At 39.4% G+C, this 27,453-nt stretch overlaps 1 protein-coding gene across 1 annotated transcript in view; it reads right to left on the bottom strand.

The window, feature by feature from the left end:
* NR3C1 (nuclear receptor subfamily 3 group C member 1) overlaps window positions 1-27,453 on the bottom strand; it is a 72,566-nt gene that overhangs the window by 8,222 nt on the left and 36,891 nt on the right. Inside the window, exons 3-6 of the mRNA XM_009646793.2 lie at window positions 21,469-21,632; window positions 17,309-17,425; window positions 12,252-12,530; window positions 9,164-9,308 (exon numbers count right to left, since the gene is read on the bottom strand). Of these exons, the coding sequence (XP_009645088.1) occupies window positions 9,164-9,308; window positions 12,252-12,530; window positions 17,309-17,425; window positions 21,469-21,632 (705 nt within the window). The remainder of the gene's footprint in view (window positions 1-9,163; window positions 9,309-12,251; window positions 12,531-17,308; window positions 17,426-21,468; window positions 21,633-27,453) is intronic.

Below are 27,453 nucleotides of genomic sequence, written 5' to 3'. Positions count from 1 at the left end.
TATCTAATATGTATCACTAGTGATAGCATCAACTTCCCAAAACTTCTCAATTTTCAAAGTGACTTTATACTTCTCGTATCCTTTTACATTCTTAAAGCGACTGCAATTACATTTCATCACCTTTCTATGGCAATAGTAAGGTTTCTAACCATGAATAGAAAGACATGTCAACAACCAAAGGACAATCTTGGAAAGCACTTGGGATCAGAATGACAAACGTTATGTATTTATATATTCTTTTCCTTTTATTTTTTCTATTTTAATGAAAACCTGCATCAAGACAGGAACTCCTTCCTTTATTTAGTACCTCAGGTGAGGCAACAATCCTCTTTACCTGTGCTTTTATAGTGGGTTACCATGAACACTGCAGGATTACAGTTTTGGGTTGGAAATGAACAACAAGAACAGATTAATTCTGAAGAGCGCAAGAGAGATTTGTGCTTTTCCACATAAACTTCTGTAGAGAAGAACATAGGCAAAATAGCACATTTCAAAATGCAATGACTACACAATCTCTCTACAGTGATGCTGGCAATTTATTCTTCGTTAATGACGTGTCACCTTTTCTAGGACATCACCTATTCAATATTACAATCTAAACAAAGACACGGACAAAATTGAATCCCGGTGTAAGTTAAGAGTAAGACTTGGTCATGAAATGGCACCAATTCCTCCACAGCTGCTATCATTTTTTCAGTTCTCCCTTTCTTAGCCCTGCAAGAGAATTATACGACGTACCCTCGCAGTCATCATAAGAAGGCCCAAGTGAAAACAAGAAGAAACACGCACCCTTTCCCATGGTGCAAAAACCTAAGAATAACAGGAATTCAGAGGGGGTTTGGAAGGCAGAAAGAAATACAAGCTATTGAAACTGTATTAAAACCAAATCAAGTACAAGTCTAAACCCCCATCATTTCCAGTTGACGTTGCTGGACAATTCCTTCTGGGCGTAACAGGAGCATGTGTGGCACTGCCTTACACACAAACGGTACCTACAGCTATACGCATGCATGCACGTACAGGAACCTATAAACGCTGGCGCTATGTTAGACTTCAGTAATCAAGGAGTAACCCTGAGAATACAAAGTGCACACGAGGTAAGTGGCATGAGGTAGGAATAAGCGTATGATGTTCAGTTGTAGGATGTTTCTCAGGGCACTTGACACAAAGCCACTGTTGGGCTGCTTGGCAAATTTTCTCCTAAGCCCTCTGGGTTGTATCAAAGGGCATCTTACATATTTCAAATTGAGTAACTTAAACACATTCTGTGACAGGGCTCAGCAGTTCTCCTCGTGTAAAACTATTACCATTTCTGGGCAGAAGGTTAAAATAAACATTATGAAACGGGTCAGCCTGTCATTTACTTTATCTCTTGTAAATGCAATCATCACCGCAAATCTGAGAATCTATACGAAGACGTGCACGTTTTTGGTAATACCAAGGCTACGCAAATTGCAGTTCTCAAAACATGAGAGTAAAACACAGCCCCACCGACCCTTTCAGAGAAGCCTGAGTGCACAGATGAGCTCTGCTCTATGCCCTGGAGGGCAGCGGATCCAGGCTGTGTCAGAACAAGAGGGAAGCTGATTCACTGGATAGCCCTTAATGCTGGCGAAGGGTCTGGGAAGAGGTCCCAGACATTCCCCTCGTGGATCTCCTGACCAGAGTGCATCAGATGATCTCAGCTGCCACAGAGCTGTGCACGGAGGGAGCTTGTCTGAGGATCCGGGCTGAGTCACGGACCAAAGATCCAGGGAAGAGCAGGGGCTTCAGGGCTCTCTTCTTACTCCCTGCTCCATTTCACTGGTACCCCTCCCTACAGAGGGCATTTAGCAACCTTATCAATTAACTTACCCACACATAAACCAAATATAATACTTAAACTAGATACTATACTTAGCTAATTAAAATAGATAACATTCTTAGCGATGACATCACACGTGATTTTGTCTCAGCGGAACCTATCTACAGAACCATACTGACTTCGCGGAGTCTTCAGGCAGAGCTCTGGTGGTAAGCAGGGCTGGTGATCCCGGGGAAGCTGTGAGGTCTGGCTGTTGCCTGTGCTCTACAAAAGCTCGGGAGCCACTGATGTGGGAGGCAGAGCCAGTGCTGAGGCCCTGGGGAAGCCCCAGGGAGCTCCCGGGTGACACGGGGCAGATCGCAGCAGTTCAAGGCTTTTGCACAATTACCGCCATTCATACAAATTGAGAATTAAACGGCTGACTAACAGCATTTTATCACTTTTGAAGTGATCCTGCTTTAGCGGTTGTAAATCTAGTCTGATTTGAATCACCTTCTTGTTCTGTAAGTATCGAATGTTCCTCTGCTTTTGTAGCTGGTTGCCTCCAAAAGGACGACGCGCGTTGGGCATTAGCTATAAGTTTTAGCTCAATAGAAGCCCATGTAACGTACACGGGATGTACATATGCATTCTGTGGGGGATGCATGTTGATGATAAAAGCATGTGATAATTTTCAACACTGCTGTGAGTCATTCAGTTCAGCTAAGTCTATAAAAGAATAAAAATCAGTAAACAAGATGCTGGTATTCTGAAAAACAGATGATACCAACTCCACAGAACTGGATGTTCAGAAAAAAAATTCTGAGAATAAGAGAACTGATAAAATATTGCTTATAAAACTGTCATCACTTTTTTTTTTTTTTTTTTCTATTCGAGTAACACCAATACAGATATTCGGCATGGTATCTATTATTATAAGGACAAATGAGACCAAGGAGTTGACCACAAACCTAAAGAAGAGCAAAGAGCTACGACGATGAGCACGAAGGCAGAGTCAAAGTCCTAAGATACAGGACTTCCAAGAACTTCTTCCTAAAGCTAGGCAGCAATTAAACGTCATTTGCTGCTCGATGAACACAACTGTGCAATAGTTACTGTTGCCCGCTGTAATTTCATGTACACTGTGACACAAATAGAGGCCTAGAGCTGATACCATAACAGTGCCAACTCCAACAAAAGCATGTTTTGAATCACAAATTGCGGAAGCAGTTATACAATACAGCAAAATCACAGGTTTATACAATCTCCAAATACTAAATGATGGTCTAAAGCCTGAGATTCATTAAGCTGCCAAGCTCTTCAAGAACTTGAGTTTTTTCTGTGTGTATTATGTGTGTGTGTGTATATATATATATATATAAATACATATATATTAAATTACCAGCTGACAAAGACATACTTCCATAAAAAAGATACTGTTTTGAAATGTAAAATGGCGAGCTTACTGAACAGTCACACACTAATCCATTGAAGTATGTTATTTCTACCCAGAAATGAAATACGGAAATGTAAATTAAAATATTTCCTGAAGCTTTATAGTAACTTATAATACATTTTTGCCCCTCCCTTGATGAAGGGCTGAATAAGGCTCCTCTCTCCCACCACCTGTGTGGGGATGCAAAGCTGTCACTGGCTGCTCTGTAGCTTCTCCCTGCTCAGAGAATTCGCTGGGGAAGGAAACACCAATTTTACACGCTAGAGGACTAAGGTGTGCCTGCGCAGTTCAGTGGCAGCTCTTCTACCGACTGAAGCAGAAAGGGGATGGAGCAGTAATCACCACCCAACAGGTTATTGACCGTAAGGGCGCTCTAGATGTTGCCCATTTTCCTGCCCAGGTCTGGAGCTGAAGGCCAAGGCAGGAACTGGCCAAGGGCCACTGCTCATCGGGTGAGCACCTGCAGCATGCTGCTTGGGCCGCCCCACCTCCAGCTCCCACCGTTAGCTTGGGAGATGCTTTCATTGAGAAACCTGGATCAACTGCAATAGCCGGGAGTTCAGAAAAAAATGGAAGCAGGAAGAATGATGAAGTGACCTGTATCCTTGCAGAAATGACAGCTGGGTCTTCAGAAACTCATCTTTCCCTCTTTTTGGTTTTGTAGACAAACAAATTAAAAGCTATACAGATGCAGCATAGGCATATGAAGTGAAAACAGTGCTATGTGTACGTATGGTCAACCTTTTTGCACTCAACAAATGCCATGGGAAATAATTTATTTTCCTATCGCAGGGACTTTATAATCCACCCTACCCAAACCTATTAGACGTATTAACTTAGCATAGCCAATATGTGATATTATGTTATTAATATAACATTAATAATTAATATAATCCAATATGTGATATTATATTATTATTACAAACATTATTCAAATATATTGGATGATTTTCTTCTTGGTTTTGTCATCCCCCTGAATAAATCACGGAGTACAGATATAAAAATGGAACATTCAATAACTATTCGATTTTTAGAAGAAGACTCGTCAAATGACTAGGCTGCCAGCTTAAGACTTAAGAAGAACAGCGTTTAATTCTCTTTCCCACCACAGACTTCATCGATGATACTTGGAAAATTCAATTATGAAGGAATCTACAATGGTGCTAATGAACAGCGGCATTCAGCACTACCACCGCTAAAGCGACCTGAGCACTATGCAAAACCAATCCACCGATTTCTGGGAAGCTTTTTGTGCATTCATGGCAAGACACTTACAAATGCTAAGGCTCTGTTAGTGGAAAATGTAGCATGGCAAACCTCCTAACGGGTTAGACGGATTCTTTATGTACAGCCCAGTTACACACAGTTGCCTGAAAAGCATCGACGTGAGCTAGCAGATCTTGCTACTCCATTTCTAAGTAAGTAGTACCTACGCAGGAGTAACACTGGACAGGCTTGGTGCAAGGATAAATGCATTAAAGACTGATGGTGCTCAGACGCTTCAGCAGGTACATGAAACTAAAGAAAGTCTTATTATCCCCATAAGGAATTCAATCTTAAAGAAATATTTTGCAGTTATGTCCATTTAAATCACCAAGGCTTGGAGAACCCTTCAAAGATAAAGAGCTTCTCTTCCTGAAGCTGAAGGCACTGAATTGTACCAACAATGAGGACAAGTCTTTAAAAGCTCAGGAACTGAAGAAAAGAAATGGTTTCTATAAACCCATATAAAACTCCAAGAAAATTGAAAGAGAAGTAACTGCACTTATCTGTAACCATACAACTAACGCAACGGAAGGCACTGTGTGCTCTGTTGTTATGTATTATTCCCCCTGCCCCCATTAACATTAGCTATGCAACCTTAGCTCTCGGCAGCAGATATAAAGTGTTACTGACTTCTCCACAACCACTACTCCGTAACTCATCCTGCATCCACGTTCCTGAATACTTCATCACCTGTGTTACGCTGCTGCAAGCTACAGGTAACGGTGGCACAGAGGAAGTGCTCCGAGACCAACCCTAGCTTATTGCTGTAATGAAGATACAAAGGAATATAAAGAAATAACGTGATTATAAGATGCCTCTCTGTTCCATTTCTTGATTTACATTGTATGCAATAACACCTATACTTTTCTTATCACCCTTCTGGGGGGTCAATTCTTTATAAGTAAAATTAAAGGAGTTTTTTGAGTGAAAAGTAATTGAGATTTGAATATGTATAATTCCATATACACAGTGAGGCGTTTATCACTTATAGCATAATGTGATTCATACAATTTTGTTTGATGTGTAAACTCAAATTACACAACAGGATTGAAAACCTATCCACATGAATATCTGCCACATTTTGTAAGGCTGGAATGATCCAAGTCTGCGTGAGGGGCTCACGTGAGGCTTGGAAGTTTTTGCCAGCTCCTCACCTTTTTTATATTTCAGTTTAAGAAAAACAAGTACATTGTCAAGCTAAAGGCTGTGGCTTGAAGAGAGGGAAGACCTCCTGGAATTATTGTATTCTAACACAGATTGGGTAAAGACGTATAATTTTGTTCTAGTCCTCCACTGAAATAATGCTTTGAAACAGCAATTAATAGATACAAAGCCAGAGCAAATTCTTAAGTTACAAATGAAAAATGTTCATATAAAGAACAGACCTGTGGAAATGGCATTTGCAGATCTCAAAAATTACAAGTCTGGACAACTTATACCTATCTGCATGTAGAAATCTGAAACTACGGAACAGGAAGCCAAAAATCTGAGGCTTCAGTTAACTGTAAAAATGACCACGATCCTAGATTCCAGACAATCAAAATGAAGGTTCCGATGCTGTTAGACACGCAACACCTATGCGTAACTGTATTTAGTGGAATCAAGCTTTAAAATTTATGAGGGAAACTCACTTTTTTTCCTGTTATTCCAGAGAATTCACTGTAATGTTATTAAATATTACAATTGTTTTTAGAATTATCAAATAACAGAGTTGTTTTGACTTGTAGAGGATGCTACTCTACCTGTTTATTTTATAAGGGTTAATGGGTTTTGGTGAAGATCTGATTCTTACATCACATAAAGTTAACTTGTTACTCTACCTTGGACCTGTTCCTAGCATACCTAAAACATTAAGGAAGAGCTTTAGGGAGTTGTTTGGGCGAAAGATCACTACGATTCACATCAGAGAAGGAGCACTGAATAAACACCTGAATGGTTTTTAGGGGATGTTATGTACTGCAGCGCTATCTTTTGGATGATGTGTCAAGCAAAGAGAGCAGACACAGCTGTCAGTAAAATCCAAGCACTTTTTTTTCTTGATGTCCATGATGTCTCTCTCATCGTACCCAACATTTTAGCATCAGCAACGCCTCCCCCGTGGCACTGCCCCGCCGGCTTTCCCTGCGGTACTGCGCTTCATAAGCTTCTTGCAACTCAGGCAGTGGTTTTATGTATTATTCAGGATTTGTCATGTTTAACTCAGAGGTGGCTGTATTTTACTGATGAATGGTACATAAAAAGTTACGACCAGGGAGAGTTTTATGGGGAACCTGTTGCACACTGGAGAAAAAAACCACAGTCCTCTCAGTCTACATATTTTATTGAAAACAAATGTCGTTTTGATAAACAATTTATGTACCAAAACTGTAACTGGAATGAATTTGAAAATGAGTATTTAGCATAATAGGAGCATCAGGCACGCCCCCCCCTTGGCACTGCCCCGCCGGCTTTCCCTGCGGTACTGCGCTTCATAAGCTTCTTGCGACTCAGGCAGTGGTTTTATGTATTATTCAGGATTTGTCATGTTTAACTCAGAGGTGGCTGTATTTTACTGATGAATGGTACATAAAAAGTTACGACCAGAGAGAGTTTTATGGGGAACCTGTTGCACACTGGAGAAAAAAACCCACAGTCCTCTCAGTCTACATATTTTATTGAAAACAAATGTCATTTTGATAAACAATTTATGTACCAAAACTGTAACTGGAATGAATTTGAAAATGAGTATTTAGCATAATAGGATTACCCTTGCAGGGTTTTTGTAGGAATACCGACATATACTTTGCTGTAAAGCTCTGTGGTTTTGACTCATTGATAAAACAGCAGGAGACCTCTGACTTGAAGCAAATTAGATGTTATTATGCTTATTAGTGACAATATCTGTTATTTCAATTGCACCACATGGGGACTGTTTTACTCCAGAGACATATTCTAAGAACTTTAATAAACATAAGTACACAGACACATCCGTCCTCTGCCCCTCACCTTTTTTTTTTTGAAAACTATTTATAATAAAGAAACAATCAGAGTTTATAAAAGCCTGGAAAAATATTTACACTGAAAAAAATAAAGTGAATAAATCATCACGAAAAAGTAGTAGTGTGAAATGAAAATGGCTAATCTCAGAAAATGTAATAATTCTTTTTTTTTTTTAAACTGAGAAAACGTTTGGGAGATTCAATACTGAAGTGCAATAGGAACAAAAATATGAAGAACTGTCTCAAAACATGCCAAAGGGATCAGTATTGCCTCCATTTTGGAGACAGAAAAACCAAGACATGAATGACACCTTGTCACTTGCATGACTTTTCAAATCATTGTCAGTGAAACTGTGATGCTAATGAAGTTTTGTGATTGTACACGTCAAAGGCACTGTGTAATTGTATTTTTTAGTCCCCACAAATGCACTATGCCATTTCATGAAAAAAGAAATGGCAAATCCCCAGCGATAGCATTGAATTCATTGGAGCCCGCAGGCAGGTAAACTGGATTTTGAATGGCTCTGGCCAGCAACCTCAAAGATTACATCCACAGAGTATTTTCAGCACTAGTTCAGAATACAGAGAAAATGCCTTGACAGGCTTTATAAATATCGCTAGCCACACTGGAATTGCAAGTCTGAAAGATCACTTGAAAGGTTTGTTACAGACTACGCAGACGTTCTTCCACCCGCTTGAAGAAACTGCTTTTTGAAGTATGAGCTGAACGACACCATCGCCGAAATGGCTTCAAAAAGGCAGGAGAGTGCGACAGTCCATGGAGACTGACTGCCAAACACACCCCTGCAGGAGAGGGTTCCATGGGAGTGTTTGCTCTCCAGAGTGGGGACAGAAAGGCATAACCTAACCTGATCTGCTACTGCACCTCTGAAATAGCATATGGAACCTCATATAGTTATGTGTATGTCTGCGCAGAATGCTTATACCTGCCAAATCTCAAACCAAGCCTTCTGCCCATCACCTCAACAATCCCAAACTCCCCCTTTCGATCCTCCCCGATGTGGAATTACTGCAGAACATGAATTTGAAAAATGCAGGGAAAATGATGGATGGTGCAAGAAGAAAGATGCCCGAATATTCTAGCAAATTCCAACTTTTCTTGAAAATTGCTAACAAAGTTCAGAAAAAAAAAAAATCAGACAAGTTTCTCCATTTGTAATCTTGTCTTTTTAGCCAGAGTTTAATCAGGCTCAGATATATATATATGTATGTTTAACTGATCAAGAACTCTGTGAAACCGGTAGGACCGTACAATCGCTTTTATACAATAAACATAGCTAACATCATGCAATTTGCCAAACTTTTCTCTCCGTCCCAGATATATTTTTAGCTTCAACTGTGCTGGCTCTGATAAAATGAATGATTATAATGAATGGTGCAGGAACAGTCACAATATGGAACATTTTAGTACAAACACCTCCCACAAAAACTTCTTGATATAAATACACTTAATATCTAAAATACCTTTCTTCCATTTGAATTATTTAAAAACTCTAAGCAATCTGCTAAAAGAAAAACAAGCTGCAAATGACAGACTGATCTGTGATCTCTGCAAGAATTTGCTACAGTGATTCACCTCTCAAGTGCAAAACCCAGAAATACTGCATGGAATCTCGTATCACCGTGAGAAACCTGGAAAATGACTCATGTCTTACTTACTGGTTCATAATCAGATCTGGTGCAAAGCACAGGAGATTTCCATTTGATTGTTTGTATGATCTCCATCCTAAAGCAAAAGCCATTAGGAACATCCAGGAGTACTGCAGAAGGGTCATTTGGTCATCCAGATGTAAATTGCGGAAACCTGGAAAAAACAAAAAAAAAATTGAGGTGTTGACAGTATTGGTTGCAAAAAAGGAAAGAACTGTAACTGTGAAAAGGACTATCTTCTCATCAGCACAGCTTCTGTATTGCCAGTGCAGATTAGCACTTTGAAAAGTCTATTTGATAACAATTTCTTTAACTGTGGTGACTGTACCTGAAATAACAACAAAATTTATTGCCATATTACAAACATCTGATTCAGGCAAGTATTTCTGTATTTTAGATTTGATTTTTAGCAGACGAAAAAAAGAAATTAGAACAAGATAGAGGTTTCTTACAAGAAAGTTCTTGTTGAATAAAAAAAATGCGCTTTAAAAGGGGTGCAAAATTTCAACACCATTTTCCAGCTACTAAGGTTACATTCAAATACTTAGCATACCACTAAGGAATCCTTTGCCTATTCAAAATTTTGCATATGTAGATATTTAGTGTTTGGAACCATAGGATTCAAATGACATCTTCTGGACAATAGGACTACATATGAGACCGGAGCTTCAGTACAACTCAGCCTCGAGCTGGTTTGAATCTGTAACTCTCAACCATACAAAACATATACAGCACAGAAACACAGGCCAAAGAGAGCGACACAAAGAGTAACGCTTGAACTTTGCAGTGTACTCTATAGTCACATTTCCAAAACAAATTCTCAGCACCCACCTACGAAAGTGCATGCACACCGAAAGCCCTGGGCTCTGGCAAGCATGACATTAGTTATTTTGTGGAGGGGCAGAGTACCAGATGGGTAATTCTCTGTAGGTACTACAGGTATTAAAAGGGGATGTAGTATTAAAACAATCAGAATGTATGTGTGCGCTTATCTGGAACTGATGGTCGGTTAGGTTACAAAAGAAAACAAGTACATTTAATATACACTCTAATTCATTCGGCTATCTTCCAAAAATAACAGTGTTTCTCACTTTTGAGAGAGCAGTCCACTAGACAATAAATGGCTGAATGACAAATTTTGCTCTTATTCAACAATCAATCATACACTGAACTTACAAAATGTGTATCGCATTACTTACCATCATTAACTGCTTCTAATCTTATAAGAATATGTAGTATGAACAGAGCCAATTAAACAATGAGGAAATGTGTAAAATCTGAATATTTGTCCCTTAATCAATCTTATAATATAGGCAGCTTTTAATTTGCAACACTAGTTCCTATCAGACCCTGCCTATATTTAGCAAGAAAATATTTTGCCACATTGAATCATTATTGAAGTCTGAATTCAAGTTCATGTTATTTAATTTTATTAATCATCTGACATCTAAAGAGTTCATAACAGTGCTGCTTCCCGAAGAAGTTTATTGAGTAGGTTAACATGTAACAAAACTTGGTATGTCTAACAACTTTAAGAAAACCTTCTGGCTTTGGCGACAGCAGTAACTACCATTTACTCCTTCTAAAATACAAGCCAAGTGTTTCAGAGTTATTTCAAACTTACTGGGTATAATCTTGAAATCTTTGCTCAAACCCTCCTCAGGAAAAGGCTATTTTGAAATCCCAACCAAAGGGTTTAGCAACCAATGCTGGCTTACTGTTAGTACGTCTGATGGCATACAACCAGCAGCAGCGTATACAAATTAAATACTCACGCAGAACCACCTTAGCAACCAAAAAAAAGGAATATAAATAAATTATAAGAATAGTTCCTGTTAATATAATTATTAAAGAGAAGATTGGCATTTTCCTTAAGAGCATATGTGCTAACCTGAAGAGTTTGTCTAATGAGTTAAACTGTTCAGAAGAGATTATGAACACAGAACTGTTTTATAAAAATGGTATCTAAATTTGTATTTGCCAATACCAGATGTTCTCCTAAGAGTTGCCCCAGAAGAAAGCGTGCGCATGTGAACTCTTACTAACGTAGACCTTAGCTAATACAGCGTAATTCCCCACTGCAGAAAAACCCTGACAGACATACAAATCTCTCTATTCCCATCTCTGCTGGACATACACATTTGAGTTTACTAGGCTTTCTTTCCTGCTGTTACTTTATTTCCCCCGCCTCAACAGAGACACCATCATGACTCAGAAATTTCATTACCAGACTTTTTCTTTTTTTTCTCTTGGCAGACCTGTTAAGCGATGTTATTCTTGGGCATTATGGAGGTGTTTTTGCTAGGGTTTTTGAAAACAGGTAGCTAATGGTGCTGAGTAGAAACGAAAGGGAGAAAACCACTAGTCTTTGTTCTGTCAGGAATAAACAGATCTTCAGCTCTACTTTTGGCCCTGGCCTCTCCCAAAGATGTACTATGGGATGCAATGTGTTACGTCCAAGGCTGAGATTTGACATCACTTCCACTGCTACCTGTGTCTTCAGGCGAGAGCCAAACCAGCAACAGACCTTCCACATGCCCCAGATGACAGTCAGTTTAATTGTCTAGCTACAGTGCTTGAGAGAAAATGAACATCTTAACTCCCCCTATGGGACTGCACACTCAAACGCCTATTCCTGGTCAAGAAAAAAACCTACAAATATGGTGAGGGGTAGTGAAAACCAGAACCACCCATGAATGCAGATCCAGACAAGCCAGTACAGCAGCACCAGCCTATAAAAGTCAAGAGAACCTTGCCGCTAAAAATATTCAAGGAATAAGTATCTAAGAGGTGCAGCTAGAGCTAATAAAAATAGTTCTCTCTGTTACTTTTAAAAACAAATCTCTATTGTAATATGAATTTTAACACTCAATGGTCAAAGGGTTCAAGTAAAGTGACTGAACTTGTAAACCTAGTAAATAATTTTTTTCATCTGTGTTTTTCTGCTTTTCCACTCTAGGTGTATTTGAGACACGAATTAGCTCAGACATTACAAAACCTTTCTCTGTGAAGGCTTTGAAGGATACCAAATACAAAGACAGATTTTTTAAGTACAATAAATAGACCGCGCTTTGTCATTAATGTATTTGCGTATTACCTGGTATTGCCTTTGCCCACTTTACTGCAGCTACTACTTGCCGTCCTCCCAACATGTTGAGGGTCGAGAGTATCCGCCAGCTGGAGTCTGGCACCGAGCTGTCGTAGCCCGAGTACAGCACCTCTGGCTCAATCACTTCCAGCAGGGACACCAGGGTCGGGGTCAGCTGCGGCAGGGACGCAGGAACGATGCTCTTGTTGCCAGGCGTTTCAGAAACATCCTGCGTTCCCGTTGCGCTAGTCTGCTGAATTCCTTTTATTTTCTTCTTTGTTTTTCGAGCTAGGAAAGTTTTGGTAAGTCACAGGTTAGATAATGGAAAGTGACCACACAGCAATAAAAATGTAACAGAGGAAATGCTGCTTCCGTTTTCCTGCATTTGTACATCAGGCAGTTGAAACTTTTACAGCTTTTTTTCATAAATCTGTAAATAATTTCACTTCAAATCTAATTAAGCTTCCCACGAAAGTAAGTTTATTTTACGTTTTAATGAAAGTCACATTTATGTCAATGTTTCAAAATGCTAAATAATGTCTGCAGGTAGTACAAATACAAGGCCTGACCCTACAACTTCTGTAACGTGCAAAATTCCAGTGAAAATTCACGTGACAGCGTGACACCTGTTTGGAAAAATTTGCAGGACTGCACGCTTTACAAGTTCCTTAAAATATTAAGTACAGAAAACATACAGAGGAAAGGAAAAAATATATTTAATGGGTAAGAAGTTGCTCAGTCTCTCGAGCCAGGGAAAACATTTTTTTGAAAATGCTGGGCAGGAGGAGATTTTTCTCTTGCCAACCCTCTTGCCTATAAATCATTGCTGCGTAATTAAACCATAAAACTCATTCGCCAAATAAATAAAACATCACACAGAGATGTTAACTGTAAACTACAAAAAGCTGGAGCAACAATTTTTATTAGCGTATTGTCAATAACGGAGTCTCCCACTTGCCTTTCAGCTCTCCGGGATGCAGTCTGCTACACCAAACGCACTATTTAACCGAGACCAAAATGAAACCCGGTTCTTCTCCTGGGCTTCAATTAATTAACTGATTTCTGTTCTGGAACTTCCGAGATAAATCAGTAGCATAGAAAAGCATCATGTAATGTGGTTTCACATTCAAAGTTTCTACTGACCTATTCAGAATCTCTGATCATCAGAAATGCACCAGATCTGTAGCTTAACAACATATAAAATACCCCTCCCGACCCCGTTTCTCCCACTGGTTAGGACAGAGACTTCAGGAACTAACTGCTAAAGATGAGAAATTCTCTACGGACCTTGTATAAATCCCATTTTCCCAAAGGTTTCCACAGTGGCCACATTTGCCAAGACTGTCATGGGGGAATAGCAACAGTAATTTCCTTGGAGCAAAGAGCTGCTTGTTATTCTCATCTAAATTTTGAAATGGCTGCTCCAAAATGCTTTCAACATTTTGGCATTTTTTGCCCCATTATCCTCGTTCTCAAAAGCAAATGAACTGCTTTGACTTAAATTTGCAGGCACATGCCTTCAGCTTAATGCAGACACCTGGTATGGAGCATTTCCAGCCCAAAAAGTCTGGTAAAATTAAAATCAAAAGAAATAGATCTAGTAAGACAAAGTATTATGTAAGAATTTTATTAGGCTATGCTACTAGACCTGACTTAGATATATAGTGGTAACTCACAAAAAAAGAAGGTTGAGATAATATATTTCTTTCCAATGTATTTTCAAATATAAAAATACCACAAACTGAAAATGAGCTCCTTAGGGCAAATTACAGAAGATAATCCATACAGATAAACACGGCATGGAAATAAAAGCATCCAAGGTTTTCTGTTCAAAACAAACAATGCCCCCCAAAATCCCACACCTCCCCCTTGCAGTTTGGCATCACAAGCTTCCTATTTTATTGCACACGTTTCCTGAAGTTGGGCAGATGGACTGCACTGGGAACCACGCAGGCGGTTCACCGTCCCGGGAGGCGTTCCCACCACCAGGCTGAAGAGCAAACACTGCCAGACAGACATGGAGACCATGCACCTCACTTCTAAAATGGGATTTATAATCACCAAACCCACTGCAGTTACAGAGCAGGGCAATGAATATTAGAAAGAGGAAGAGATCCTTCAAAAACTTGAAATAAATTCAGAACGAAGACGACAGAAAAAACCTATCAACTGCCAACAGTTTAACTATAAAATGCAGTATGAAAGGCCAAAAAAATTATGAGATTACTTTTTACAGGCATAAAACCTATCAATAAATCTTTTTTTCAAACACAACAGAAAAAGAAAGGGTGCCAAAGAATGCCTAGGGTCAATTAACAACAAAAGCGGAAATGAGAATTCAAAGAAATAATGGCTATAGTACAAAATATCATTATTTTACTGTATTAGGCTCTGGTACCTGCAGCTTGACAGTTTTATATTTTTCCAGTCCCCTAGACACAAAACCCCATGCAATAAAAGAAACAAGAAAGTTCCAGAAAAGGGTCATGAGTAGGGCCAAAGCTATGACTGAGGATACACCAGACTATAGTAATAAATTACCAAGTAACGTGTTTTTACTGTATGAGGAGCCACTTTTGTTTCAGCACAAGAGCAGATAAGAATTAAAACACTGCATGGTAGATTTTATTTAATTAAAAATAAGTTAGTCTTCTACCCATTACCTAGCACTGAAATTCACTGTAGGTATTAGAAACCTAGAGATATTCAAAATGTGACTGGACAGATTCATGGCAGAAGCCTTACCAGCAAGTAAGGGCTTCAGACTGCCATGCTCCGATATTTTGATCTCTTGCTATTCATTAACTGGTTTGCATATAAGTACTATTTATGCACTGAGAACACACCTCACGACTTTTCAAAAAGAAATTACCGTCTAAGAAGTATGCAAATTTAATTATCTTTTAAACAACAGTAATTCCTGAACTGTGACCCTAAAATAGCCAAGATTAAAGGAACTCTTTTTTTTTTTTTTTAGTCCCTTCTGCACTTCATGCTGCCTTTCAGTTTTCTTTCCTATGAGTTCTGCTGTACGACCAATTCACCATCTGTTCCGGACTGTCCGATAAATCGTCATTTCCATGGTTGTTTTTCACTGTTTCACACTACCTTGGGTTCTTCCATTTTTGCTTTGCTGAGTTTCTAGATCTCTCTTCCCTCTCAGTCATAAAAGCTTCCCCCCGCCCCCCACTTTTCCAACAACTTACATAATAATAATATCCATCCTCCAAAAAGTCACCATTCTCTAGGATTCTCTGCTCCAAAATTCAGGCAAACTATAGTTGGATGGGCTCCAAACTACGTGCAGAAAAGTGGCAAGTATCAGATGTCATTCCATTTTAATTTTCTTTGGTGCAGAAAGGCAACTCAAATAACGCATCCTAGAGCCTGAGATAGCTACATTGGTGTCTACTTTAGAAAGAGTTCACATAAATTGATGCAGGAATGGAAAGGCTTGCTATTAGTGTGATACACAAAATAAGGTGCTTTATTCATACAGATGAACAGATGAACATGATATATGTATTTTGAAAACAAGTACGGAGAGAAAAAACAGAAACGAGTCTTAAACCAAAATGGATTCTTTTCCACTGCAAAAGGAAATTTGTGGGCTTTCTGCGTTATTCTGAACTTTCTTTAGGCTTCACTGTTATCTCTGCTTGCTAGTGGCCACACCTGCCCCAGCAGGGCATTGCATCTTTCCACCTTGGACACCAAGAATAGCCAAGCGGGCTACCCTGCTATTATCTCTGAAGTGCAAGGTTCAGCCCACCGGGAGTGTCTGACAAGCTAAATCTAGCTCCTGGGAGACAATCGTTGACAACTTCATGTACTTTATGGGTTTATTTTAGAACCCACTATTGTAGATTTTGGCTGTTAAGAGATGTAACTCACATCCTGCACAGAGATCACAGTAACACCTCAACAAACCGAGCAGCAACCTCCCTCCCCTCCTCCCTGCAGATCTCTACCGCGAAGCACGGGATGTACTCATAAGCACGTCATGGGAGGGGAAGCTTTGCAGACTGTTGGGTTTTTTCCCTTTGCTCTCAAGGAAGGGGCATGTACAGCCTGCAGGGCAGAAAAAGTGGCAATTCGTCCTCCGGAGAGAGGTTGGAAGCAGAAGAGGAAGAAAGGACATGCTAACATAGACTCCAATATGAGTATCATCTACCTCTTTAACATAACTCACCACTTACCAAAGGATATTTTCGCTGACTGAAATGAAACTCTGTTCATATTTGTATCTGACAAATACATTTTTGACATTTTTATTTTATCTGACATTTTGATTATACAAGTATCACCACGATAACTATGGTAGTAAGTACTGTATTAATCTCTACAGCTCAAGGAAAAAAATATCAAGCATAAAACGTAGCTGATACTAATAAAAAATGTTTTATGCCATTTTACAACTGCTGCTAAATCTCTAGTTGATGCGGTCTTCAGTTTCTTGTAAGCCATCCAGGACTTAGTAGAGGAGAAATATGTACTGGTACATTTAAATTTATTTTTTTATTTTCTTTTCTAGAGAGAGCCTGACAGACATTTAAGAAGAATCCACAGCATGAACAAAACCAATTTCCTTTTCTTCAGTTTGAAGATACAAGCCCCACTCCAGCTTTAGATCTGTGTCTCTGGGCTTTCCCTCTCATCTGTGGTTTCAATGTCAGGTCACCGTCCTGAGTAAGGACGGGCAGGCGTCACACTTTCCTACAGGAGTTCTCCTGGACTTCTGCTGTCTCAGATTCAGTGAAAAAGCAACATGATATATGTGCTGACAGGAATAAAAAATAACTCTGTTTTGCGTCTATGACTCACTTCTGCTGAACATACCGAGAGACAGAGCAATTGAGTATGGGTAGGAAAGTATAGGAGAAATTCTAGTGTAAAAAAAAATAAATCTTGCTTTTCATTAAAATGCTCATACGTGCCATAAAATGCCGTACGTACTTTTAACACGTTAAAGTGCTGCTCAAATAATTGCTTTGGCTTCATAAGCAGCATGACCTTTATTGTCTAGGACTCAAAAATAAAAAAGGGATTTGAGCATTTTAAGTTACCTTCGAGGTTCATGCCAGCTTGAAGACATTTCCGGTAGCGGCACGCCGGACAGTTTTTCCTCCGGATTTTGTCAATAATGCAATCGTTTCTCCCAGCGCACAGATAGTTGTGCTGCCCTGTATTCACAAAGACAAACAAAATAACCGTAAGCTCTACAATTAGAGTAGTAGATGAAGTCATCCATTCTTTCAGTAATGTTAAGGATCTGTGGACTATAGAATATCTTTAATTACTGTGCTGCATTTCTTGCAAAAATAAGATCAGTATCCATATGTTTTCACATATATGTACACTGAAGAGGTTTCTCATATCTCAACACCAAAGCCAATAAATTTAGGAAGAAATCCCATTTTCTATTTGTTAACATCAGGCAAATTCTATTTAAAACTATTTTTCTCTGACATTCCTCAAAGCTGTCTTCTATAGCATGTTTCCAATTTCCCTAAATAGTTTCACAAGAGACGTAAATAACATCCATAACATTTTGAAAGTATACATGTCACCATTTCTACAGATACACAGACATAGCCTTCATCAGCTTGGAAGTCACGAAACCTCCTCTTGATTAACTTAGACGCCGAACTGGACAAACTAAGTTCTCCAACACTTTTATGGATTCACAGATTCAGAGCAAAACTGACCCTCAAAATACGGCAACTCGAGCTACATAAATTAAAAGAACTGTATTCCTTAGCTGGTAAGAGCAGAACAACACAAGAGTACTATCTATTCTTAATTATTTGAATGATATGAATAATTGTCTCAAGGTAACTTTAAAGAAAGGTATTACTAAAAAATAAATCCTTCTTTCAGATAGGGATCAGAACCCAGATGTTTCTTTAGTTGGGAGAAAGCTGCTACCTAAGCTCTTACACTACATTTCAAAGTCCTGAAGTGAGAGAAACAAACATATTTTCCAAATACTGAGTTATTAACAATGGAGCCTAAGAGTCTTCACACCGAAAAAGAGCATGGTTAAGGAATTTGTTTCAAGTCAGCTGATAAAATGATGGCTAAGCAGAGCCCATTACTATGGCTTTAGTCAAACATCTCCAGTGAAGTGTTTCAAGTTTCTTGATATTCCAAAGAAGCCCAGAACATTTTTCTGAATGAACCCCCTTGCTTTTTCATTTCAAGCCTTACTGACCCTTGCGTCACCTTTGTGTTTAAGGTAACTTGAAAACAGATCCATGAGTCACGATTCTGCTCACCATTAGCATACTGACACATATAGAATAAACACACGCGCACACAGGAAACATAAACCGATGAATAGTTGTCATCGCTGTAGCAGAACAGAGACTACTATTCCGTGTCTCACAAAGATGTTCAACTGAGACCATGGTTTCACAGTCAGTGGTGTGGATTTTCTTTTTTTTTTTTTTTCCTAACAAAGAGCTTAATTTCTGTGAAAGTAGTTTGATTTCTTGTATCTACTACTTACCTATTCTTGCATTTTTTTAGGTGAAAGCTACACTATTTCTTTGTATTACATTACATTAAAGCCTTCTCGTCACATGAACATTTTGTGGAAAAATGAAGGGAAGTTGATTCTACCTGCTGCTTCACATCATCCGACTGCTGCCCGGAGGACATGGCAGTTGCACAAAAAAATGCATTTCAAAAACCAGACAAATATACTTCACAAACAAAACACTGGTAAAAATTGGTAGTGAGCAAATGGAGAGATTTCCAAGGGAATTTACAGCACATAGGAGCACTTTACAGAGAGGCCAGACACTCCTCAACATTGCAGTGCCCATAGCACAGGTCAGCACCTGGGGCTCTGACGAACTGAGACTGAATGAGTCGTTGCTCATTTAAGCACACTGGCATATAAAGAGGTTAGAAATTGCAGACAAAAGATTTTGGGAGATGGAATTAAAAATGCTGAAGAATGAGGACAATCTGGAGCACAGCAGGAGGCAGAGGTGTTGGGGGAATCTGGTGGAGGGGAGGTGTGAGGATCTGAAGCAAGGCGAGGAAGCGGAGGTGGCAAGGAGTGGTGAAGATCTGGGTTGGCAGCAGGGTGGGGGTAACAAGCTGGGAGGTGAATGGGGTTGATTCTGGGACCAGAGAAAATGAATCACAAGGGCTCCGAGTTCTGAAGCACCATGAAAATAAGAACCAGAACAAGATGGCTTTGGCCATCCTGGGTTCTGGAAGAAAAGGCTCGTTTACATGAAGAATTGTGTATAAATATACAGCTGCTCTTCCACCTTCATCCCTCCTCTTCTCCTCTAGTTCTACTCTTTGCTGAAAGAAATACACTTTATATTGATTTTCTAGATACTGATATTTTCAGTTTCTGTAACTATTTCCGTCACAGTAAACATGCGTGTAGACAAAGCTACAAAAAAGGGTTTCAGGCTGAAGTCTGGATAACCAATGTGCAGAGTCAGCTTGATCTGTGTACTAACAGGTGCCTGGCAGCTATTAATAAAAAGGATATTACAGAAACAAATTCTTTTTACATATGTTCCTAATAAGAAAAATGCCTATGAGACACAAAAACAAATTATTTGTTCCTTAAAGTGAGTACTAGAACTAACAGATCCTGGAAGAGCTCCTGAAAACATCCACAAAATCTAATCTGAAGGATTAAGGTTGGGATAATCCATGGAACAACAAAAATGAAAGCAGAGGTAAGCCTTGAGAAACTTACTGCAATTTTTCAGCTACAATCCCACTTATATTTTTAACATTAATACAGCTGATATAACATGTGGCAAGTTGCATCACTGATCAGAAGGAATTACTGGGTTGATTTCTTCATGTATCAATACTTTTGTGATTTGTTTAAGATAGAGATGGTTTTGCCCATCCTCAATGACACATATTCAGCTGTCATACACTACTTCTGAGGGATACCCAGTGACATTATTTTAACCAAAGATACAGATGATTATTTGCTTCAGATAAAGAGCCTGGCTCTAAATGGGAGCACAACTCCAGACGAGACCAGTTGGGAGTCACGGAGAGCCCGAGCAGCTCAGTGCTTTGCATTTGAGCTCATATTGTCTCTTGTTATACTTCAGAAACAGCTTCAGCTTCCCACAGAACTGACATCCTTCCCCCTTGTGACTAGCAGAAACTGGGATATGAACTTGACTTTTCTGATCCCTCCGAGAGGCTCTGCATTTCCTTGGAGCTCCCTATTGCATCCAGCGAGCTCGGAAACGGGAGTTAGTGCTTCTTCTGAAAGCCTGAATGGCAGCTCGTCTTTGTCAGAACAGCCTTCCCTCTTTGCCAGTGAAACACAACTTGCAAATATGTTAGCAAAAAATGACAGTCTGATTCCCTTCAAAAAACCCAGGAATGGCTGCATGAAGAAGGCATGAGAGAGGAAACCCTGTAAGGCTGTAACTAAGAACGACATCATTTCAGAATAGAGGAATCGCTGTCCTTTCAGAGACACTGAGAAAATACTCCAACTTTTTCATCTGATACTGAAGCGAAGAGCCAGGCACTGAGGTACAACCTAGTTCATTACATAAGGGCTACTTACGCAGCCCAAAAAATCACAGATTACTTATTCTGCTGTGCAGATTCACATTTATTTTCCAACACCTCGATTTTCTAGAACAATTTTTCTCCTGTGATTAGACAGAAATCTCAATGATCCAAAGCCACACACATTCCTGTTATCTAGCTACCCTTGCAAATAACACATGTATACATGTATGGAATATAATCAACACAGATTCTAGGAAAAATTGTAAAACTATCATAATCTTGCGTACAAGAGAGGCATCACGTTTCATGTACAGTTTTGTACACAGAACAGCTAACATTAAATGTAAAAATCACAAACTTTACAAATCTAAGCAAATATCTGTAAACAAATAGGACAAATAAACAAAAACAACAGTGAAAGAAAACGAAAGAAACAAAAAGCCAAGACAACAATACAACCTCTTATACTGTGAGTGAATAGGAGCATTTTATAAATGTAAATGGAATCTATGCTTCAGATAATCACACCATTATCAATGTTATCTGCTACAAAAAGATCAGTGATATAAGGGATGGGATTTTCCAGTAAGATTCTAGCCAACACATGGATTCCAGTAAGATTAAATAGACTGGGTTTGAATGTGGATGGTATGTATTTGGATTTTATATGTTTAAACAGCAAACTCATCAAAACATGTCTTACCTTCCACAGCTCTTTTGAAGAACACTTTGCAGCTGCCACAAGTAAGAACACCGTAATGACACCCAGAGGCCTCATCAGAGCAAACCAGACAAAGCTTGGGAGGTGGTCCCGTAGTTGCTGAGGTTGTGGATGGAGAAGAGCTTACATCTGATCTCATTCCAGGGCTAAGAAAAAGCATAAAAAATGCTTTTAATTAAGATCTATGGGATACCGGCAAACATAATATTCGTAACTGCAAGGAAAGAGATTGCCCTTATCCTCAAATATTACAGTTCTGCACACAAATTCACTGGACTCTGAAACAGTTAACCAATGAATTTTCTAAAACCTAAGTAAAGTGGTATGGATTTTTCACGGCCTATTTGACCAGGTCAAGATTATTTCCCTGACACAGCTCTGAAGCCAAGTTTCTTCCACAATTATCCTAGCCTTGAAAACTAACTCTTAAAACACGTTCTTATTCCATATTGTTTTCATTAGAGTCACATTCCCTGCAGCCTGCACCAAGTCCTACCAGAGCTTCCTTTCCAGTATCATCACAGAGTTTTCTACTAGGATTCTATTCTGTCAGAAGCTGTGCAAATTAAGCCATATATTGATATATATTTACAGTAATAAATGATCATTTCATTGTTTTAGGAAAAGAATATCTTCTTAATTTCAGGATCTGGTTTTCCTATATAAACATACAGGCCATCTACAAATGAAAGGTTAGTTCTTTAACACCCCCCCCCTTTTTTTTAAAACATTTTTGGAACAATAAACAATCTATCGTAATCACCTTCAAGCTGCTTCTAAATTGTAAGGGCTGAGCCAACACTGGTTGTGCCAAAGTTCAGGGGCTAATCTTAGCACATGTAAACAACATAGCCAAAACCTGACGCATTACCTGTTGAAGGCTGCCTCGACACCTCCTGTAATAAGGCAGGTTGTTGAATTTATTTTCAAAAGTTTTAGATCTTTTAAAATGCAATTTCTATACTGTATGCTTAAAGTGATTTTCACAGAAAATTTTATCCAACAGGGTTCCAGCCACTTTCCAGATGAAGCTAGAAAATAACACTTTTTTTTTTTTTTTTTCCCCCCCAAAAGAATTTGGTGCCTTTACTCGGAAACTCTCCAGAGCATCCACGCTCCCCAATGTGGGCTTAACATTTGTACGTGGGCTGGCTTCTGCATGGAAAATTCCTTTTCCTCTCCTCGAGGAAGTCTGACCAGATTTGGTCACACATTTAAAAAAAAAAACAAACCCCATATTTCTGAAACATTCACAAAATCCTTAGAATTCCAGCCCAAATTAAACCGCTCCAACACCTGGGAGGCTTTTGAACAGGTCATCTCCATATGCCCCATCCCCAGAGAGCAACCGAGAAACAGCCTGTCCACTGATTCCAAGGACTTCTGCTGTTGCGTTTTGCTCATACAGGAGGGAGTTCAATAATAAAAGCAGGCAGAAGGAGCAGGAATCCTACCACTCAAATACAGAGGGACGGATAAAAATCAAACCAGAATAAATGTGTCAACGAAGTTCACACTTTGACAAATATGGAACCAGAAGGCAGAAAAAGTGAAAATTATTTGTGTTAGGGAAAAAAAATGAGATGGGACAGGCACGCAAAGACCTAAGGTACATAAGACCCCTCTAAAAAACAGAGTCCGATATGAGCTAGGGGGGAAGGTGACCTGTACCTAAGCTAGAGCAGAGAGCAGAAAAGGAGAGGAGAGACAAGAACACAGCAACAGCTGGAACATGCTGGGATAGCTGTGGGAAGGAGAGAATAAGACCAGAACATGGGTGGTGTGAAGGCTTCAAATAGGAAAGGCTGGGAGCGGGAATCAAGTAGAATGAGTCAACCTTGAGGAAAAAGGGAAGAAAAAAGCCCACCCAGGAAAGAATCCTTCTTTCCAGAATGTGGAAATGAACTCAATTCCATCACGTTGCTCCTTTGCATTCAGAAAATACCTGTGAAATGCTGCAACACTTCTACTCTGTTACTCCACCAAGAGGCTGACCACCATCATTAGCTAGTCTGTCAACTGAAGTGGCAGTCACTGATAGATGGTAATCCTGTTTATGATCCATATGATGGGTTTTCTGTGTTTTCTAATTAATTTGCCTTCTTTCACAGAGCAGAAAGCTATAATAAAATACTAAGGTTGCACAATCCAGCACTCGACATCCCAGTAATGGCAGAATGTAATTCAACCCAGTTACATTTCTTTGATGTCCTTATGAACATGCATCTTTAATTACATGCTCATCCTAATTTCTACAAAACATGTCTGCCTTTCTCAGTGTGGAGGTGCTCCAGGAATGAGTACTGTAATGCTGGAAGCTGTCATCTGCATGGCCCCATCTCCTCTAACGAAGAAATCGGCTGGCAGAAACTAATGGCTATGGGTTTGCAGGAAAAGAAACCTCATGGTTAAGAAAGCTGAGAATTCGAATCTACTTATGCCTCTTATCACAAAGCTGTGCATGATGGTATTTGGTTAATACAAACCAGCCTTTTCAGAAATCTTGCCTTCTTAACACACAGCTTGAGCTCTGGCACATACGTTGAAGAAAGGCACACTACAACCTCAAGTCAATGGAGCTGTGCTTTGAGCTCCTCTGGCTGAAGGGACCCCTCCCTGCCACGCAACTGGTGCCCGTGTTCAGCGCGGACCATACACGTATTGCACATTTTGGGTGCTCCTGCCTTTCCCAGCAGATCTCAGCCTTACTCTGTATTCAGAGAGGTAAGGTCTCCATGTCCTTTGGGTTGCCTGCAGAACTACAGAGCAGACCCCCACCGCTGCCAGGGCAGCTGACCGAGCACCACAGCCCGCTGACCTCCTTCGCTCCGGGGCAGGTCTGCTGTTCCACTACGGTGTCAGGAGGAAGCCAGAGACGAGAAGACAATGTCAGGCTTGAGAACCTGTACTTGGTTCAGTTTTCCTGTCTAATTAGACAAATAATTTGACTACAAAAGCTTTGCTTCCTTTCACACAATACATACATTACTTTCTTCTGTTGTTTGGTTTGTTGGGGTTTTTTTTGTTTGTTTTTGTTTGGATTTTTATTTTTGTTTTGTTTTTTGTTTTGTTTTTGTTCCCCTCCAGCTTACCGATCCATTTGGAAAAAGGAACTGAATTGTTTCTCCATTTTATAGTGTCATATGCAATAAAACAACCAACCAAACAACCAAAACCAACCAAAGAACACTTATTTCCAAAACAAACCAACCCCCCCATTAAATACAGTAATCACTGGCTGGACAAAAACTACTGTAGGATGCTTTATTTTCTCAAGTTTTGGGCCCACCAGCTCCTCTTCTTCTATTAAAAATCTCAGTTTAAACATCGGAATACAGGCTGGGAGCCTATGACTTTAAATAAGGAATATATAACTTGAGAACTTCATTTCATTAAAATGATTAAAGCCAGAAAAAGATGGAAATGTCTTTCTATGCATAGTTTTGAAGACAGCTAATTTAGATACAAAAATTAAACTCCTTCTACCTTACAAATTTCTGACAAAAGCATTTTCAAGGAAACATTCATCAACTGTCATAGAAACTGCGGGAGCACCAAACATATTCCACTGAAACTTTTCAATCACCTTTGATGTTTAAACACGGCTCATTTTCTGTACCAGTACCATAGAAAATGTAATATGAGAAAGAAAACAGATGATATGACTTACAAAACTAAAAATAAATTATTACATTGATTAATAAAGCAGTAGCCAGCAATCTAATCTGGGCTTCTGGCATATCTTTTCAAGCCTGGCTATATCAGATAAGGCCAATATTTAGTAACTGTGTGTCAAGCTACCAGACACTGACAGTGCCCTGGTTGTGTAAAACACAATTTTGCTTGCCTAAAACATGCGGAGGACAGGAGGGATTATGGTGCATAAGGACTCCTGCAAGAGCTGCAACAAACTGAGGTTTAATATAAAATCTTTTACCTATAAAGTTATACGCAGTAAAAGACAACCACTTCCTAAGGAAGAGGTAAGGGAGGGAAGTTACACGCTGAGATAATATAATAATAATGTTACCTTTCAGTTATTTGCAGAAATGTTTTTAAACTCAACAAAAACCTGACAGACTATGACTCTTATCTAAATAAAAGAAAATGTCAAGAAGCAGAGATGAGAGAGGAAAAAAAGTTCCAAATTTTAAGGGTTCAAAATTTGTAAAAACTTTTATTAAATGTTATTTTGGGAGGCAAGGCATTATATTTTTAAGTGTACTGAGCTCCACTCCCAGGTACTTTCAGAAACTATATATAATCTAATTTTATTCATTTGTAGAGATACATTTATCGTTTCCAGTGAAGGAAACATATGGGGCTAAAATGGAAAGACTTAAAGAAAAGAAGATGCAGCTACAGGAACGAGCTCTGTAGAAATCAAGTTGTTTAAGCAAAGCCATTTCTGCGTTAATCATTTACCACAGATTTTCAAACCAGGCTCAAGGTTCAAACTTTAATAAAGTCGGGTGTGGTAATGTTTATGGTGGTGTGAAGTTTTCCTTTCTCGGGGTCCCCGTCTACCGCAGGTCACGTCGTCCTCCCACGGAGGCTGGCGGCCAGGGTTGGGGTGGACCCGTTCGGGGGGGGCTGGGTGGGTCACACCGGCACCACGTTCCTCCGGCGAGGCTATTAAAGCCGGGATATCAGATACGGGTGACCATCAAACTCGCAGCCCTGCAGTTAGCTATAAACATTTGAGCTGAAAGATAGCTATTCGCTCTTCTGAAGAACCCTCCCTCCAGCACAGTTGTTCATTACTGAAGACAACATTTGCTTTTTCCTCTTTCTGCTTTCTCCTGTCTTTACTGTGAAGAATATAAAAGCTCCACGACACAACACAGAATATGCACACTCCCGTAATGTTGAACTTACCAACATTATAACATTATTTTAAAAATACACTACCTTCCTGTTACTTTACATTATTAAACAAACAAAAAAAAGCCTCTAGTGAGATAATCAAGAGACAAATACTTTCAGCAACTAAAATTATTAGTCGTTTCCAGTCTAAGCTGACAACCCTTCACCAGCAAATGAAAGCCTAAGACAATCAGCCTCAATCGATTTTGCCCCAGACCATGCCCAGCCCTGGTGCTCTTCTGCTGAAGGGTAAATTCTTTTTTGAAAATGCAAATTAAATTAGCACCAATAGCAAGTTACCCATGTGCAATGAGAAGAGAACTTGGTTAACAGTTTAAAAACTAACTGCATTTAAGGAAAATGTCTGCAAGCTACAGACCAGAAGCAGCATCCCGGGAAATCTGTGGGGCTGCTAGGCAAAGCAGCAGTTGTCACCTCAGCAATTTTCAGCTTTTAAAAAAAGTCTACCCTGAAGAAAAGTTCAGGGGAAATGTATAATACGAGACTTTTTTCAGACATACAGACAACTGAGTTATTCCCCAGTGCTATTATAAAATATAAAACCAGAATACTTGCAAGCAGCTCCTAAAAACCTGTAAGAAAATGTTATTCATGTCCAACTGCCAACTCGGAGGGAAGAAATGGATGCAGCATGTCTAGGGTTGGGAGAGACAGCTCAGAATTTGACTAGATTTCTTTTGACTAGTCCTTTGATAAGACTATTCTTTTTGCTCCTACTTCTAATCTAATGCCTTGCACATAGGAGCTGCATTCACCCATGATCGACCCAGACCCCGATGCACTGCACACCATCAGTCCCGGTTCTCCAGCCTAAGTCACCTTAGCATTGAACTAACATCTTCTTAAAAGTGAGTTACTTATCTGTACGAGTAGTATCACTAAAGAGTAAAGAAACGATTTTCAATGTCATTGCCATCTGGGCCTCATTCTTATCTTCTAGCAATGAGAACAATGTCAACACTCAGCTGCATACACCAACTGATTACATTTTTTTGAATTGCTTACTTATTTCTTTATTAGCTACAGAAACTACTAATTATTTTTTATACCCTCTTAGGAATGTAGTTTTCAGTTTCAGCA

The sequence above is a fragment of the Egretta garzetta genome, unplaced genomic scaffold, assembly GCF_000687185.1.
Source record: "Egretta garzetta isolate BGI_Z169 unplaced genomic scaffold, ASM68718v1 scaffold1, whole genome shotgun sequence".
Classification (NCBI taxonomy): Eukaryota; Metazoa; Chordata; class Aves; order Pelecaniformes; family Ardeidae; genus Egretta; species Egretta garzetta.
Note: the sequence above shows the minus strand (reverse complement) of the source record. Positions and strands in the feature narration are given on the sequence as shown.